Source organism: Chrysochloris asiatica, unplaced genomic scaffold (genome assembly GCF_000296735.1).
Source record: "Chrysochloris asiatica unplaced genomic scaffold, ChrAsi1.0 scaffold00102, whole genome shotgun sequence".
NCBI classification, from domain to species: Eukaryota; Metazoa; Chordata; class Mammalia; order Afrosoricida; family Chrysochloridae; genus Chrysochloris; species Chrysochloris asiatica.
In genome coordinates this window covers 4,298,504-4,318,424 of record NW_006408620.1, presented here as the reverse complement: position 1 = coordinate 4,318,424, position 19,921 = coordinate 4,298,504, and the positions used below count along the sequence as shown (strand labels likewise).

Below are 19,921 nucleotides of genomic sequence, written 5' to 3'. Positions count from 1 at the left end.
CATGCATGCATATATACATACACACATACATGCATGCATATATACATATACACACAGAGACACATACATACATACATGCATATATACACATACACACACATACATACACATACATGCATATAGACATACACACACAGAGACACATACATACATGCATATATATACATATACACACACATACAGACACATACAGATATACATATATATACACACAGACACATACATACATGCAATATACATATACACACACATACAGCCACATACATACATACATACATAATGCATATATACATATATACACACACAGAGACAGACACATACATACATGCATGCATATACACACACATACATGCATGCATGCATATATACATACACACAGACACATACATACATACACACAGACACATACATACATGCATATATACATACACACACACATGCATGCATGCATGCATATATACATATACACACACACACCATAATATCACACACACCCCTTGTTGTTATTTAGTGCCATCAAGTTGGTCCCAATTCAAACCGACCCTGTGTAGGGTTTCCAAGGAGTGGCTGGTGAGTTTGAACCACCGACACTGTGGTTCAGACAGACCTTGCAGTCCAGTGCTATATCCCACACCACCATACCAGGACTTCACACGCCCCCTTAGCTATCACCTACTAAGGGTTGGCATTTTGTTTGCATGACTTTTCGCTTAGTGTCTCTCCCTGACTAACCTGTAGGCTTCCTGAGGGCAGGGGCTCTGCACGTTTCCTGCTAAGCAGTACCAGGAACATAAGCAAGTCCCCACAACATTTTTGTTATTAACCAAATAACATAAGAATACGCAAAATTACACTGAATGACTCGCTTCAGTTACCAGCAATCACAAGACACCAGGGAGCTTTGTTGGGACCCCTTGTAAGCAGCAATGTCGCTAGCATACACAGTCTAAGTGGAACTTAAGAAAATGATTGATCCCTTCGATTAAGCACATTTACTTTCAGCGAGCGCCAGAAAATTTATAGAGCCATAATCCTTTCTATTTCTAATGTTTTTCATTATCTTCTCTTAATTGAGGTATGTAAATTCACTGATCTAAAACTTTGGGAGCATAAACATTACTCACCTAGTGATTCGGCACCACACTGCTAACAGATCCGAGCTGAATCAGGTTCTATCAGATTTTAAATTATCAACATTATTAGACAAGAGTCATTTAATTCTGCATCTAGCAGCTCCGGCTTTGAACAGCGGCTGATTTCATTTATACAAATTCACTGTTGAATATGATCTATTAACCGTCTTGGCCAGGATATAATTAATGAAATAGATTTAACTGCTTGACATAATAGGGGCTTTGATGTGATATAAAATATGCTTTAATGTGTTTGGGAACAAAAAAAGAGAAAGAAATATTAAGGAGGGTATTTTATCCAAGTGAAATTGTTCAAGTTCCCACCCTACAGATCAATACAAAATTTCTTCACAAGAATACTTAATGAATTGAGACAGCAGTATTTCACCTAAGTAAGAGGTAGAGAAATAAAGGGTGAATACCTTTTTAAATATAAACAAAACAGCATACACTGAACAGACCTTAGCATCACCTTCCAGTGAACAGCCCAGGATCTGTGAGAAACAGTATGGAATCTGAACCATTCAGGCGAGAGTCTAAATTTGGAGAGTCACAAACCCACGGACTCTCCCTGGTGCTGGTACTGAAGGGGGCTCTGTGTTCAGCCTTGTGAATATTTTCATTTTGCATTCTGATCACTTGACCTGGTGAGTGAACCCCTTTGGGAACATGATCCTTCTCAGATTTTTCATATAGTATAGAAAATAGGTCCATCAGGCTGGTGAAATGTTCCAGTTGCAGAAAATGAGGGTTCTGGGAAAAAGTAATGAAAGGGGAGCTGTGAATATCCTAATCACGCTAGAAAGACACTAAAAGCCACTGCTGTTAGGTGGAGTCCAACTCATCAGGTGCTATACCTGCAGGGCAGGGTTTCCACGGCCGCCATCTGCAGGGAGCAGAGAGCCAAGTCCTCCTCCTCAGGAGTCTCTGGTGGGTTTGAAATGCTGACCGTGCAGTGAGCAGCCAAGCACTTAATCAATGAGCCACCAGAGCTCCTTAGAAAGACCTGCTTTAGACTATACCACCTCAGTCTGCAGACGGGGAGCATCCAGGGCTATTCTGAGAGGGTCATTCAGGGTCTATGAACAGACCTTTACAGGGGCAGTCACAAAGAAAACAAAGCATATAGGTCATAAACCATCCCTTCTCCTTGGTTCATCAGAAATCCTTATTCGTCCTTGGGATCATGGAGTCTTTAGGGATCTGATGAAAGCTATGGACCATTTCCCTACTGAATCCCCTAAAGCAACAATGCACATGCTAGACGTTACCCAGTTGTAAGGGATCATGGAGTACTGGTGTGGTGCTGTAGGATGACCACTGGGCTGCCAACCAAAAGACTGGTGGTTCAAACCGACCAGCCGCTACATGGGAACCCTGTACAAGGTTGCTATGAGACCCAGCTCGATGACATTTCAAAACAATGGGGATCATGGTGGACAAAACCTGCTCAGGCTTTTGATGCTCCTGGTACCCAGGTTAAGACGCTCCATCCTGACATGAAGTGTAACGGAATAGGTTAGTCAGTATACAGACGAAGGTTATCAGTGGTCACCAGGGGCAATCACCACACTCAGCTGTCAGTACATCAGTCAAACTGTGGTGTCCTGTGTGTTGCTGGGATGCTGGAAGCTGGGCCACCAGTATTTTAAATCCCAGCAGGGTCATCCATGTGGACAGGCTGCAGTGGAGCTTCCAGACTAAGACAGACTAGGAAAAAGGAGAGTCAGACTACTTGTGAATGTCGAGCCACTGAAAACCTTATGACTAGCGGTGGAACATTGCCAGATACAGTGGTAGAAGATGAAAAGATTCCGAATAGAAGCAGACACAGTGTCAGAAGATGAGCCCTTCAGGTTGGAAGGCACTCAAAATATGACTGGGGAAAAGCTGTCTCCTCAAAGTATCGCTAATCATGATGATGCAAATGGAGCAAAGCTTCTGGGACCTTCATCTGCTGAGAGAGCACAATTCAAAATGAGCAGGAACAGCTGCAAACACCCATTCATGATCAGAACATGTGTGTACAAAGTATGGATCTAGGAAATCTGGAAGTTGTCAAAAATGAAATGGAGTGTATAAATATTGATATCCTAGGCATTAGTGAGCTGAAATGGACTGGCATTGGCCATCTTGAATCACACAATCATATGGCCTACTATGCTTGGAATGACAAATTCATGAGGAATGCTGTCACAGTCATCATCAAGTAGAACATTTCAGAGTCTACCTTGAAGTACAACGCTGTGGAAAACCAATTAATACCACTATTACTCAAATGTATGCTCTAACCACAAAAGCCAGTTATGATGAAAGTAAAAAATTTTTACCAACTTCTTCAATGAGGGTTGGTAACGTAGTAGAGTATGAGCTGGGTTGCTATCCTCTAGGTTCACAGAAAATCCTATACCGGGTCACTACAAGTCAGAACCAACACGATGGCACACTACTACCACCACCTTTTGCAACCTGAAACTGATCAAACATGCAATCAAAATGTATTGATAATTATTGCAGATGGGAATGTGCAGAAGAATCAGTAGTTGGAAAACATGGACTTGGTGATAAAATGATACTAGAGATTGCATGATAGAATTTTGTTAAGACCAATGCAAATTTGTTTTGCAAACACCTTTTTAAAATAACATAAAGGGCAATTTACACATGGACCTGACTAGGTGGAATACACAGGAATCAAACTATCTACATCTGTGGCAAGAGACTGAGGAACACAGCATCAATTGCTCATATGAATGTTCAGGCTGAAGCTGAAGAAAATGAAAATTAGTCCACAAAGCCAAAGCATGACCTTGAATATATCCCACCTGAATTCTGAGACTATCTCAAGAACAGACTTGATATATTAGACACTAATGACCGGAGACCAGAAGAGCTGTGGGATGAAACAAGAACATCATACAGGAAGAAAGCAAAAGGTCATTAAAACACAAGACAGAAAGTATAGGATTTCCAAGGTATGGCACGTGGGTTTGAACCACTGACCTTGTGGCTAACAGTAGTGACACCCCAGGACTCCTTAGAAGCCAGGATTATGAGACTTCATCTGTCATACGTTGGGAATGTTATCAGAAGGGACCAATCCCTGGAGAAGGACATCATGTTTGGTAAAGTGGAGGGTCAGTAAAATGAGATGGATCGGCACAGTAACAGCAGCAGTGGACCCAAATATAATAATTGTGACGATGGCGCAGGACCGGGCAGTGTGTCCTCCTGTTTGGTAAAGGGTTGCTATGAGTCAGAACTGAGGGCATTTAACAATACAGGGTCAGCCAGGAAAGAAGGGGGAAAGGGAGACTCAAAGCCGAGGGACACCGAGATTCTGTTAAAGGTGTCGGAAAAATTTAGTGATGGTTACACAATGTGACAAACACAATGCTACAAACTCAGACATGTGGAATATTTCGTAATGGAAATTTTTATCATGTATCTATTACAATGATTGTGAGGTTGGCCAGGATTGGATAGTGTTTCATTTTGTTGTGCATAGGGTCGCTATGAGTTGGTACCAACTCCATAGCACCTAACAACAACATTACATATCTATTACCCTGGTGGGATGCTGCAGGATGAGAACGAAACGTGGATACAGCACTTGACTACAACCATTTACCACCATACAGGTTTCTGAATTACTTTTTATGATGAAAACATGAAGAAGTCAAAAGTATCGCTACCAGGGTTCCAGTTCACACAGGCAGTTTTATTCCAAACAAAACATGTCTCTGTGAAAAGTAAGTGGCTGCAGGTAGGTTCTCTCAGTAATACACCTGTCAACAATAACAATTCTTCTTAGGGAGCCTTCAAGAAACCCAGTCCAGTCAAATAGCTCTCAAGAGCATCTGCTGTGCTGCGCCAGTTAAACTCAAGGTGGCGAGGTCAGTGTGACAGATACCAGAGACTGGTCTGGGGATTCCAAACATGCCATTTTGATAGGCATTCTGAAGTATACAGGACAATCCAAGGGGCTTGTTAGAAAGAAGTTTTAAGAAAATTAAAAAGTTGTTTGGTGAGAAAAAGACCAGAAAATTTGCATTTTGGAATTTTTTCCACCATGACAATTCTCATTCTTCGAGGGTAGGACTTTCCAGTGAGAATTCCCTTGGGGAACCTTACTCCATACACCCTCCAGCCTCGATCTTGCCCCTTCAGATGTCTTTTTGCTCCCCTAACTCAAAAAACATTGAACAAGAACATGATTTGAATCCCTCAAGAATGCCAAAACTGTCATTTTGACTTGGTGTAAATTGAAGGGTACAAAATTCTTCAAGGAAGAGTTAAGAGAAATATTAACACTGCCTTCAGAAGTGTATAAGCTTGGCTAGGTCAAAAGCCAATAGTTCCACATTTTGATATTTTAGTTCATAAAGGTTTCTACTACTTTATGCCAATCGTTTGTTCTGCTCTAACTCATAACAAATCCTACACACAACAGTGCCTTGTTCTTCTTCATATAGTCCAGCGTCTTGGATTACTTGCTCAACATACAGACTGCATTGAGGATACAAGGATACAAGTCTGGCACACACCTTTCCTGATTTTCAACCACTCAGTATTCCCTTGTTCTGTTTGAAAGACTGTTTCTTGCTCTATGTCTAGGTTCCACATGAGCATGATCAGGTGTTCTGGAATTCCCATTCTCTGTAATGATATCCACAGTTTGCTGTGATTCACACAGTGGGAATGCCTTGCATATTCAATAAAACACAAGTAAGGAGTCTTGGTGTGGCGCTGTAGGATAAGCACTGGGACCACAAGGTTGGTTTGAACCACAAGCGTCAGTAGTTCAAACCCATCAGCTGCTCCTTGGAAACCCTACACAGGATTGCAATGAGTTGGAATCTACTTGACGGCACTTAGCAATAACAACAAACACCGTTTTAGTATTCTCTGCTTTCAGCCAAGATCTAGCTGATGTCAATCATGGTACCCCTCATACTATGTCCTCTTCTGAATCTGACCTGGATTTTTGATAGCTTCCTGTCAATATGCTGCTACAACCATTTTAGAATAATCTTCAACAAAATTTTACTTACGTGTGACATTGATAATGTTTGATAATTTCCACATTCTGTTGGTCACCTATCTTTGGAATGGATCTCATCCAGCTGGTTTTCCAAGCAGTTGTCTTCCAAATTTCTTGGCACAGACAAGTGAGCTCGTCTAGGGCTGCATCAGTTTGTTGATATATTTCAATGCGTATTCCAGCAATTCCTGGAGCCTTGTTTTTCACCAATGCCTTCAGTGCAGCTACAACTTCTTCCTTCAATACCATTGGTTCCTGATCATTTGCTACCTCCTCAAATGGCTGAATGACGACCAATTCTATTGGTATAGTGACTCTGTATTCCTTCTATCTTCTTTTGATGCTTCTTGTAACTTTCAATATTTTGCTCAAGTTGTAGTTGTTGTTAAGTGTAGTTGATTGCTTCCGACTCATAACGATTATGTATAGGGATCGCAAGGAACAGTTGTTGGGTTTGAACCACCAACCCTGCAAACAGAAGTTCCGTGTTTATCCTAGAACACTACATCAGAACTCTATTTTCTTTTCTTTTTTTAAGCCCTTAGTCTCCTTCAATATTGCAAGTCAAGGCTTGAATTCTTTCCTTCAGTTCTCTCGGCTTGAGCAATGCTGAGTGCATTCTTTAGATTTTCTAGTGCCAGGCCTTTGCACAGTTCATTGTAACACCTGCCTTTCTCTTCTCAAGCTGCCCTTTGAAATCTTCTGTTCAGCCCTTCCACTCACTTTAGCTCCTCTACATTCAAGAGCAAGTTTCAGAGTCTCTTCTGACATCCACTTTTCTTTTTCTTTCCTGTCTTTTAATGACCTTTTGCTTTCTTCCTGTATGATGTTCTTGATATCATTCCACAGTACAGCTAGACTTCAGGCATTACTGTGCAATGCATCAAATCTGTAAGATAAGCACTCAACCATAATGTCGGTTTGAATCACAAGATTGTGGTGCGAACTCACCAGTTATTCCTCACAAACACTACACAGGGTCTCTCTGAGTTGGAACCAGCTGGACAGCATTTAACACCAACGTGGACTTGTTTTCATTTTCTTCACTTTTAGCCTGAACTTGCATATGAACGAACAATTGATGGTCTGTTCTACAATCAGCCCCGGGCCTTGTTTTGGCTGATGATAGGGAGCTTTTCCACTGTCTCCTCCCAGACAAGTAGACAATGTGATTCCTGTGTATTCTATCTGCTGAAGTCCATGTGTCTAGTCACCATTCATGTTGTCTACAGAAGGCATTTGCTATGCAGAAGTCATTGGTCTTGCAAAATTTTATCATGCGATCTCCAGCACTGTTTCCACCACCAAGCCATATTTTCCAACTACTGATCCTTCCGCTTTGTTTCCCACCTTCGCATTCCACTCCCCAGTAATTATCAATGCATCTTGACGGCATGCTTGATCAATTTCAGACAGGCGAGATGGTAGAATTCCTTCATTTCTTCATCATTGCCTTTGGTGGTTGGCTCATAAATTTGAATACTCGTATTAACTGGTCATCTTTTGTGGGCATATACATATTATCCTATTACAAACTGTATTGTATTTTAAGATAGGTCTTGAGATGCTCTTTTTGACACCGAATGTGATGCTATTCTTCAATGTTGTTCCCAGTATAATAAGACACGTTGTTGTTGTTGTTGTTAGGTGCCATCGAGTCAGTACCGACCCATAGTGACCTTATGCACAGCAGAACGAAACACTGCCCAAGCCTGAGCCAACCTCACTATTGTTGCCACGCTTGAGTCCATCGATGCTGCCACTTGGCCAATCCATCTCGTTGTATGACTGTCCAAATCAAAATGGCCAATGCCAGCCCATTTCATTCAAAATGGCCAATGCCGGTCCATTAGGATATAGATTGTTATACATCCCACTTCATTTTTGATGACATCTTGTTTTCCTCAATCCATACTCCATACATTCTATATTTTGATTATTAATGTATGTTTACAGTTGTTTCTTCTCATTTTGAGCGGTGCCCCGTCAACAAATGAAGGTCCCCAAAAGCTCTTTTTCATTAATATCATTAAGGTCAACTTGACTTTAAGGCATTAGCTCTTCCTGGGTCATATATTGACTGCCTTCCAACCTGAGAGGCTCATCTTCAGGTACAATGCTAGTCATAGGATTTTCAGGGCTAATCTCTCAGACGTGACCTGCCCTTTCTATCTTCTTAGTCTCGAAGCTCCACTAAAACCTTTCCTGTGTTGGTATTTAAAACATCAGCATCCCAGTAACATGCAAGCCACCACAGTATGGCACACTTGAGATATGTGTAGGGACTTTTTTACTTAGCTTTGTATGAACAATTAACTGTAACAGACAAACAGTCATTAACTGCAGCAGTAAAACAAGTCAGCCCCCCTTTTGAATAGGATATTATTAATTAGTATCTTACAAGACTTCCTTGTAAAGCTGTTCTTTTACATTTGAGATCTTCTGGGGCAAGCTGCGTTCTGCTCAGGCATCTGTCTGACTTTGTGTCTGCAACTCTCTCTTCTCTCTGGTTAAACGTCCCACTTTCTCTCAGCCACAAGGACCCTTAAGATCCGCCTGTTTGTTTCTGCCTCCATTCCTCATTATATGAACTTTTATGAGTTTCCCTGGTCCCAAGTCTTCATTTCTTACATTTATTTTTCCTAGAAACTGTGGTTTTGTTTGGTTTAGGCTTTCTTTAGATTCTTCGTGGAACAAATCAAACAATAAGACACAGGTTCTCGCTTGATCCATGTATCGGAAACCACAGAGAATGAGTATGAAAGGGTGTTTTCCTTAAACTTCTTTCAGAAGAACTCATCACTAAAAACAACAAATCATATGGGACTCATGGCGACCCTGTGTGCGTGTCAGAATACAGCTGTGCGCCGTAGGGTTTTCAGAGGCTGACTTTCCACCAGGCCTTTCTTCGTAGAAATCTCGGGGTAGAAGTGACCCTCCAACCTTTCCCAGTAATTGTTTGCACCACCCAGCGGCTCCTGTTCACTAGTTCTTCCAGTCCCATTCCAGTCCTTTCTTTTCATTCAAAATCACATATCCAGGTTTTCCTAACGACAATTAAAAAGCTTTTAGGTCTTAATTAAAGATAATTCTCCTGCTGAATTTATAGTCAATTATAAAATCCACAAACTATCTATAAAAGGTGGCCCCAACAACTCTAAGGAGAAAAGTATGTGTAATGGATGTAGGCTCTTAATCTGCAGTCTATTGGGACTGGTGAACTTGAACGGGGGAAAGACCAACAACTCTATTTTCACTAACCTCTAACTTTAGCATTCCCTTCAATTATAAAGCCAGACAGAAAATCACAGAGGTGTTAATGTTCCTGTGATTTTGTGACTAACAGAAATCACACACATTTTTCATGTCACATTACAGTTCCTGCAAACATGGCGGGGCACTGTTTAAACTCATCATCACTTTACTTGGATATTACGGTTCTTACTAGCCCTGCTGCTAGACTGTGTTCTAGACATGTCAGCCTATACAATTGTTTCTAAAGCATTCTGAAAAATGCATTTTTTACAATTGGTTTCCTTGGAAATTCTGTGTGTTTAATTTTACGCATTTAAATACAGCATTCTGAGATGAGGCCCAGAGGGGTCCAAGGCACACACACAAAAAAGTAAGACGCTATCTTCTTTAGCTTGTGGTCCTGTCACACAAATTCCACACATGGGTTACTTAAAGGACAGAAATGTATTTCCTTCCTTGTGGGGAGTGTTCATTGGTTTCTTGGCTGATAGATGATCTTCCCGTGGAATCTGTCCTTCCCACAATACTTCGTGGGTCCAAGTGTCCACTACTCTTTGCCTCACTCAAGAATGATTAGGGTTAGGACCCACGTCACAGCGAATGACCACATTACACAAGATGGTGCTATGGGAGTGGATTACACTCATGAGTTTAGTTCACAACCACAGGTACAGGGATGAGGATCCCCATGCATATCTGAGGGGACACAACTCACACCTCACAAAGAGTTAACACCCTTGTACCACAAGGGGTGGGAGGATGAGCCCCATTGCCAACCACTCTGCTCCCCGCGCGCACCTAATCAGACAGTGTTTCCAGTAATGCTCCACGCTCCCTAATTAGTAATATTAGGTAAATGAGCGCCAACCACTTTCAATCAGCATCAGCAGAAGGGAGGTATTTTCACTGATTGCCTGAATGCTTTCACGGTGCTTGTAATGGATGTGAAGTAGCAAAAGAGCCAAGGGACCCAGCTTGTGGCCCTGCATCCCTGCTCAGCAGCCGGCCTGCGCACAACCCACAGGGGACTCTGACCACAGTCAGTCTGGCCCACTTGGGGGCCAGGTGATATTACAGCGACATTACACTCATGGACGTCTCCTTGTCCGTCTCTCTCTTCCACTGTATAGTAAATTGGCTTTAAATCTTGGCATTTCTTGCAGCTAGGAGTAGATAATTCAAAAAAAAAAGAAAGAAAAAGAAAACCACTCAAGCTAATTATAAAGCTGAGAAAATGAATGTGCAATGACTGGGCTGCTTTACTTGAAAAACAAACCTTTCTGTAACAGGGATGAAAGGGCTTCGGCTCAGCGGGACCGGGAGGCAGTGCAGGGGCTCAGGACGAAGGACGTAAGTGTACAAAGGGGAGAAGCCGGAAAGGGCCAGAAAGCCCCTGGGAGAGCCTTCCCAGGGGACGAAAAAGCAAACTGGCTCCCATCCACTCAGGCGACCCCCAGCCTGGCCGTTCCACCTTGACGTTGAGCCATGTAAGTACACATCATCTCCTAGAAAACCCTATGGGGCACTCTGTTCAAGGGAGGATCCTGTTGTTAAGTGCTGTCAGTCGGTTCCGACCCACAGCAACCCTGTAATAGGGTTTCCCGGGAGCAGCCGGTGAGCTTGAACCACCAATCTTGTGGTTCAAACTGACTTTGTATCCAGCGCATTAACCCTCAGCATCACACCAGGACTCCCTAGGAGTTGAAAAAGAATTCGACATCACTGAACAAAGCATGGATCCATATAGTCCCAGGATGGCGCTGTGGGATCATGCACTGGACCACAAGGTCCATGGGTCAGATTCACTAGTGGCTCCTCTAGGTCAAGCACGGGCTTTGTGTTTCATTCACTGAGGTAGGCCAAGCATCCAGAACAATGCTCACACAAAGCTGGCACTTCGTACAGTGAATGATTTTTCATTTCAGAAATCTGTACCACGTGCCTACCATGCACTGGATTCTTGATGAGAATCACAGGAGACATAAAAAACGATCCATTTTATCTGCTCCACCGAACACCTTCCATGTACCCTAAAGTGCTGGATACTGAGTGAAAATACACTTGCATCTACCCACACACACACACTCATGTGTCCAATCACTTAAGAATTAAGCTTGAGGAAAGAGGAACTTGTATAGGTTGGAGAAATGAGATAAGGCCCTTTCCTGGCCAGAACCTTAATCCTAGCTTTGGTTTTCAAAATTATGCCTCTGAGGCTTTTCTTATCAAAGTCTGTCTTGCAGCAGAATTATGTGCATGTGCTTGGGCCTGCCCGCTGGAGGAAAAGGAATAGGGGGCCTTCCTGCTTATGTGAAGGAGGGAAGGGCAAACAGCTCTCTCCTCTGTCTGAATCCCAACACACCAAAGCATGCATCCGTGTTTGCTCAATGACTTCATTTCCCAAGTGCATACGTTCACCACAGAATTAGTAAAATCTGAGTGGGGAAGGAGTCTTGATGGTCAGTTGGCCATGGAACCTTTACCTGAAGCTTGGCCCAGCCCTTCACTTATAAAGTCAAATGACAGATGACTAAACTAACTGAAAGAGAAAATTGTTGAGTCTCTTAAGAGCCTTATTTGCCCATGGGAAAAAAACGACAGTTCCATCTATCAGCCATCCGACTTTACATTCCCAGAGTGAGCATCTCCCGTTCCTTTCCTCTTCAGCCTTTTCCAGCCACATCTCCAGGCGCCAGCCCTGCTCTACCTTCAACTTGTGGATCATTCTGCCCTTGTCTATACAAACACCGCCTTCGCCTGCACATCCTCCTCTCCAGATTCTCAGAACGGTTTCTCATTTCAGTTCTATTTTGATACTGATTCGTTTGGCCCCAAAAGGACTGCTCCCCCAAATTCAAATGGAAGATGACTGGGACCATTTTAACTTTGGAAGTAAGATGTAGAAACCGTGCAGTGGAAACACAGACGGTGACTTGAGGAGCCACGTAAATCTGAGGGAGGAGAAAGCAGTCTGCTTCTCACGAGGAAGGTATCTTCAGCTTCAAGGCCAACATTACTAACATTACAAATCCAGCATTCAAAACCTTCCAGGCCACAGGTGTTTTGAAATTCAGGGTTAGAACAAAGCACACCGAGCTGAAGCGGAGTCTGTGAAGGAATAGCAACACATACGAATAGTCTAAGTAGTATAAATAACAACTGTGAATGGCATGGAATGTGGTGGCTCTACAGGATAAACACTGGACTGCAAACCACACAGTCAGTGGTTCAAAACCGCTAGCCGATCCATGGGAGAACAATGAGGCTTTCTGCTCGAGCAAACACTAACAGCTTTGGAAACCATGTACAGGGTCCCTATGAGTCGGAACTGACTTGGCAGCACGTACCAACAACATGAGTAGCCACACATGGTTTCGGTTCACTTTTGCTGCCAATCAAGTACATTTCATATGTAAGGGAAAGTCCTTGGTTATCAGAAGTTTCTAAAGTCTAGGATGGCAGATAAGTGTTTGACCCTTGTTGACAAGCCAGTTCTCCCTCCCTCCCCCCACATTCCACATAAAGAACCTTTTTAGGCATAGATATGTGACTATATCCCCGAATAGTTCATTCTACTGAGCACAGGTCATCTTGTGTTAGTCATGCAAAAGGAGACCTGAGGATACAGTGGCCAAGGGCTCAGGTGCTAACCAAAAGGTTGCTGGTTCAAACCCCCCAGCCGCGGTATAAAGGAGAAAGATGAGACAGCTTCTGTACAGATGACAGCTATGGATTATGGGACAGTTCTACTCTGTCCGATGGGGTCGTTATGAGTCAGAATTCACTCCACAGCACCCAACAACAACAGGTGGTGCAAACAGTTAATGCACTTGGCTGCTAGCCAAAAGGCTAGAGGTTCAAGTCCACCGAGAGGGACCTTGGAAGATACCCTGGACATCTACTGGTTAAAAACAAAATCAGTCATTGAAAACCCCATGAAGCATGAGTCTACTCTGACACACTTGGAGACTCCATGAGTTAGACAGCTACACTATTACACAGAAAACAAAAGCAGACAGACTTAAAGCATGTCACGTGCAAAGCTGAACACAGGAAGTTCAAATTCAGGATGATTTCATACTAAATACCATTATCTTTAAACAGCTGAAAGGGCTTTTTACAAGCCACTTCCAAACACACAAGACTCTACACCATACAGGCAAATACACATGACACAGAGCATTTAGTCTCTATGTGGGCCTCAAGCCCACCGCCCAGAGCTCCCCTGGAGGTGTGTGGGACTGCTGATTGTGACTCCTAGGTCTGGGTGGAGCGGAGATTCTGCGATTTCACAAGCCCACCCCACCCTACCCCCACCACCTGTGGTGTACGGCCACTGCTCTGGGACCACCTTTGGAGGAGCAAGGCTGCAGTGGGAAAAGATGTACTTGGTTCAGCCACTTACAAGCTCAGCCACCTTGGGAAAAGGACTCAACTGCTCTGAGCCAGTTTGCCATCAGTTAGAAAGGACACAGTGATGGCAACCCACCTACCGAGGTGTAAGGAGGCGAGGTTCCACTCCAGCCACCTTGGGACAGGCTGGGGAATGGCCCTCAGTCAGCCGTGTCCACGTCCTAATCTCTGGAAGCTGCTAACATGTTACCTAACCTGGCAGAGCAGGATTTGCGGGTGTTGGTAAGGACCTGGGCATGGAGAGATGACCCTGCATGGTCCAGGTGGGTCCAATGTCACCACAAGGGTCTTGAGGAAGAGGAGGCAAGAGGGCCAAAGAAACAGAAGGTGTAAGAATGGAAGTAGAGGTCAGAGAGGGGAGAGAAGGCTGCACTGCCGGCTTTTCAACTGTGGTGATCGGTTCCTCGCAGCAGCAGGCTGACCCACCATCTAAAGAAATGACGTCATTGCAGGCTTGCCTCGTCTTCCAAAACAGAGGAGTTCCTGAGGCTATCAACTGAAACCAAATCATACCACCAGTGCCCAGCGACCAACACTTCCAGAACTGCAGGGAGATTCCATAACAACGGAAGGATGAAAGTGCCCCGTATGACCTGTTTTCTTTGGTTGTGACAGGGTTTAATAAGCAGGGATGCGTGCGTACAATGACACAATTCTAGAGGCTCCTGCTCATTGCTCCAACATCGCTCTCTGATTGGCAGGTCACAGGTCACTGCTAAACTCTAAGTGGGCTCCAAGGGACAATCGTGGTGGGTCTATGTTTCCAAGTCAGCATCCTGGGCTCGGGAGTCAAGGACTGAAAATCACTGCTGTCAATAGTGGCACAACCCTATAAACACTATTTTACCATGATTTCTGGGGTGGCTCTGTAGGATCAACAAGGGAATACAAATTGCAAGGTCATCAGTTCAAACCCATCAACTGCTCCTAGGAAACCCTATACAGGGTTGCTGTGAGTCCAAACCAACTCCATGGCACATAACAACAAAAATTCCATGGAGCAGTTCTGTAACATTAAAAAGAAAAAACCTTGAAAACGCATGAAATGTGTGTTTCCAAAACAAAGAGGCTTGGCTTTCGTCGGCTGTTGTCCTCCGAGCCAGGCCACCGATGGCTTCTTCTGGCCCTGGTTACTGCTGAGCTGCATTGAGCCCAATTCACCGCGAACCCGGGTACAATGGAGGAAACACTGCCCCGTCCTGGGTCATCCCGACGGTTGCTTGCTGGTGGGACCCTGGTGATCCACAAGGTTGTTATTGGGTGATTTTCGAAAGCAGACCACCAGACCTTTCTTCTGAATCCATCTTTTAGTCTGGAAGTCCCGCTGAAACCTGCTCAACATCAGAGTAACATACAAGCCTCCACTGACCATGGCTGGTGGCTGCTCGGGACACGCGCTGCCCAGTATCCAAGCCCGGGTCTACCCTGAGCTACCGCTGAGCCCCCACTGCCCTTCCCAGAGATGTTTTCCCTCTCCCCCTACCAGACTCTAGGCTCCAAGGAAAAGCTAGACTTCTCATTCCACTGTTAAATGACAGCACCTAACATTGTAATTGGCAATTCACACACAACAAATACTTGTGGATGAATGACAACTATGACGATATCTAGAATGGAGAGGCTTTGCCATTACTTTCATTACAAAAAGCATTACTCTTCAAAGTTACTGTCCTGCACTGTGAATTTAAATCTACTTGGCCCAAAATATAATTTATGGTAGAATTAAAAGTACGCTTTCTGATTGAATTTGCCTATTAATAACATGCATGTGATAATTACCGATGTGCTAAGCAGTCAAAACCAATAATTCCTTTTCTGGAGTCGGCCCTGCCTCTAAGCCAAGCGAGAGAGAGACCACTTACTGTATATCTAAAAATAGTCATGAGTTTTATGACATTCTGTTTAATCTCAGACCACAACATTCAAAACAGCTACAGGCCTTTCACTGGATCTGTTAAAACCCCACAAGACAGTCCAACTCTACAGAACCAAATATGGATTCTGCTCAGGTGGCACTGAAGAGCAAATAGACAGAAGCTGGCCCATTCTCATTTAGGAGTTCCTCTGACTGAGTAAGGGGCACTCATGATGCTGTGGGACCAAGCACTGGGGCTGCTGGCTGCAAGGTCAGTGGTTCAAACCCAGCAGACACCCTGTAGGAGAACTATGAGGCTGTGTGCTCCCGTGAAGATGCATAGTCTTGGAAACGCTCTGTAGGGCCACTGAGTTAGAAGTGACTCCACCGCAGTGGGTTTGTTTGTTTGTTTGGGTGGGTGGGGGGGTCTGAGGAAGTAAGGCACCCTGGTGATGCAGTATTTAAGCAATGATCAGCAGCTAGAACACATCAGCCACTCTGCAGGAGAAACATGTACTGAGCCTGAGGACACCCCATGGGGCACTTATACTCCATCCTACAAGGTCTCTATAAGGCAGATGGTGAGGGGCTTGGTTTAGGGGTCTCCCTAAGAGCCATGGACTAGTTGTTGTTAAGTGCCATTGAGTTGGTTCCAACTTATAATCACCCTGTATAGGGTTTCCAAGGAGCAGCTGGTGGGTTTGAACTGCCAACCTTGTGGTTAACAGTCCAGAGCTTATCCTACAGCGCCACACCAGGACCCCGACTAAGTGGTGGGGTTGCTCATAAAAACTACAGCCTTTCACTTACTTATGCTTGGTGTATTTTATTCAAGATGCAATGTAATCGGGTAGAAAGCTTTTATTTGAAATCCTATTTTGAAATATGACTGAATACATTAACACAATTCAGAACAACTCCGTAAACATCTGTAAGAACATGTTATATAATTCCAGTGAGTTCGTTAACATTCAGTTTTTAAAGAGACAACACCACCTGGAGTAACCGTGTTGATGTCTGAATTGTTTTGTTCAGTTGTCCAACCACATCAGCAGCACACTCACTGTGAGCGGCAGGAGCTCCAGCCGATGCTACTGTGTCTAGGGGCCACACAGCCCCAGAGACACCTCGTAGCTGCAGGCCAGGCCATCTGGAAGCAGTGTGGCAAGGAAGGCACGCCATTCTAAGTCACGTCAGTATCACACAGCGACCTCACTTGGGAACCCTAGGGGGAGGGCCACCAAAAGGAGCCAAGTTTCACTAACAGCTCGAATCTACCTTGCTACAAAAACAAAACCTCGTCACCTTTGTGGTCAGTCCGAGCTACTGGTATGGTGCAGGTTCTTTGCGCCTGTGCTGTGTAGCCCGAGACTGTAGAGATCTTGACTGTGTGCTGCTTTGATGAGCTCCTGGCTTAGAATCTGGAGCCCTAAGGGGGAAAGAGGGCTGTCTGAGTTTTCCCAGTCTGTCCATGGCAGACGTGGGACTGGTATCTGGGTTCCCTGAGGCCCAGTTCAGGTCTCTGTCCACTGCCTTGTCATTCTGCCTCCCTGCATCACCACTTTTGCCATGGAGCCAACAGCAGGCCAGGTGCTTCACCAGGATGTCAGCAGAACTGGGTTCAATCTGGTGGGATTCAGTGATGTGGGCAGGATCTCCACATTCACATCTTCATGTGAAATACACGAAAACAGAAAGCAAGGGAGGGTTGAGGGCTGAGCTCTGCTGATTCCACTCCCGGGACTTTAGGGAGAGCACCAATAGTTGAGGTTTCATGCCAACCAGCTGAGGCAGGATTCTTAGTGGTTTAGCGGTTAAGATGTAGTTATTGCCTCCATGATGAGATCTAACAGGACATAATTACCCCCGTGACGTGATCTGATGTTATCGGCTCTGATCTGATGTCATCATCTGACATGTTTCAATCCTTGGAGTCCTGGTATGGCGCTACAGGATAAGCACTGGAATGCTAACCTCAAGGTTGGTGGTTCAAACCCACCAGTCTCTCCTCAAAAACCTTACACAGGGTTGCCATGAGTCAGAACCACCACCGCCAACAATAATGATGATGTTGGAGAGGCTGGATGCCATCTGCAGGACAAGGTTGTGTCTCGAGTAAATCTCTTCTGAGATATAAAAGGAGAGCAAACGAGTGAGTGGAGAGATGGGGGCTGGCTACCCCTAAGAAAGAAGAGCTGCACACAGAGTGCATCTTAGGGGCTTGGGGTCCCTGACTGTGACGCTCCCAGGCCCAAGGAAAGACTGATGCCCAGGGAAGGCTGGGCCTACAGATGCTGGAAGAAGACAGGACCTCTCTCCAGAGCAGGTGCTCTGAACTTGGACTTCTAGCCTCCCCAATGGTGAGAGAATACATTTCTGTCTGTGAAAGCCATCACTTGTGCTATTTCTGTTGTAGTCCACCCTTCTTCCAACTCCATTCGGGGCTTTGTTCTGGATGGGACGCACCTGGCTTCTACAGGAGCTGGACAACATCAGTGTGGGTCTTGGTCGTGGTTGACAAGGTCCAGTTAGCCAGTAACAAGCATCCCTCACGGTCGTATCCTCAGCAGCGTGCCCAGGTCCCGTCTGCCCACTAAGCAGAGGGGTGGGGAAGGAAGCAGAGGCGGGCCAGCTCTACCCGCCTGATGCACAGGGCAGTCCACTCTTGCTTCTACTAGCTTAGTGGGCTCAGTCACTGCCTGGGAGAAAAGGCTATCACAGAAAGAAGGAAAAAAGAAAAGGAAGGAAGAAAATTCTCAGAGGGCACCTGTATTTTCAAATTGCCAGCAGCTCACTTTTCACCTCCTGTTCTTCACACCAGGTGGTTACAACAGAGCTGACCCTATCCCATGACCTGGGCAGTGGGAGCAGAAAGATGGTTAAAGACTTGGATTGCACCAGCTAGAGTAGGTAGTTTCTTTCTATTGCGGCTCCTCTGAGAAGAATATGAACCTGGGACTACCGGAGTCTCCACGACAAGAGAGCCCGCATGAAAACAAAGTCGACCCAGAGGGACAATGAGCTGAGAAACGAGGCAGCCAGCACATCCTGATACCATCCTCTGAGCTCCTGGCTCCCGTCTACCTCATGTACAGACCTAGCCCTGGACCTCGCAGTCCCATGAGACAACAAATGCCTTTGAAAGAAAAGAAAACAGAACGTCCGGCTGAAGCCAGGACTCTGACAGACACAGTGGTAAGTGTCCGAGGAGGGAGACTGCTCTCTGGGGTGAAGAAAAGTGACAGGTGGGATCGGTGCCATCTCTCATGAGACGCTGCCATCATCAGAACTGCAGCTCTGCCTAATTACTGTGATCAACCTCGCCACCTTCTAAATATACAACGAGTGCACGTTTTCTGAAGTTCAATGATACTGCAATAGTCGGGAGGAGAAGGAACCAGCCACTCTGCATAAAGGTTTCTTCTAGGAAAAAGCTTTTTTTTTTTTTTCCCTTTTTAAAAATTTCTACCCAAAGGGGATCAAAACTGACTGAGGGATCAAGAAGAAGAGGTCACGGTGACCACTGCTGTCTCACCTGGCATGGCATGAATGAGGTCCCCACACAGAACCAAGAACCTGGGTCTGGGGTTCAGCTTGTTGATGGCGTGGACAGCTTGTTCAGTCAGACGGATCTCCTGTTCCCACTCATCCCCACCTTTGTCACAGTCCCCGACGGACCAGGCCTTCATCAGTCCAAACTGTGGGTCTGCCCCTTGGATGAAGTAGAAGGGGCCTTTCCATTCTCTTTCCTTTTCTGAAATGGAAAAAAAAATAAAAATGAAGGGAAGGAGGGAGAGGGCGAGAGAAAGCATCCAGGTTCCCATATGTTCCAGGCTGCACTGGGCTGTCACTGCAGGGTCAGCCGTCCACTCTGGAGACACAGATGCCATGTGAAGGGATATAATATTTCTCTTAAATAAAGTAGGTCACTTTAATAAGCTGGCATTCAAACATACTATTTTCCTGTCATCGGCTAGAGGATTTTTATTTATGCTAATTATACCTGAGACCTGGTGATTCCCAAAGGCTGGGAGGGTGGACACAACATGCGGGCCACCACAACCATGCAGCCAAGCTGTTTAAAAATGAAGGCACCGCTTAAGGGAAATAAGACCCAATATATCCAGACTACACTCCCAGCTAAGGTTACCCAAGGTATAAGTAGATTTGTGTTATCTTTCAGTAACCCAGAAATTAATTGGAACTTAATCCAACAGCATT

The 19,921-nt window shown here is 44.8% G+C and overlaps 1 protein-coding gene across 2 annotated transcripts in view; it reads right to left on the bottom strand.

Moving 5' to 3' along the window:
- CPPED1 (calcineurin-like phosphoesterase domain containing 1) overlaps nt 1–19,921 on the bottom strand; it is a 148,444-nt gene that overhangs the window by 99,690 nt on the left and 28,833 nt on the right. For both annotated transcript variants that reach the window (XM_006867204.1, XM_006867205.1), the window contains exon 2: nt 19,236–19,454. In XM_006867204.1, the coding sequence (XP_006867266.1) occupies nt 19,236–19,454 (219 nt within the window). The remainder of the gene's footprint in view (nt 1–19,235; nt 19,455–19,921) is intronic.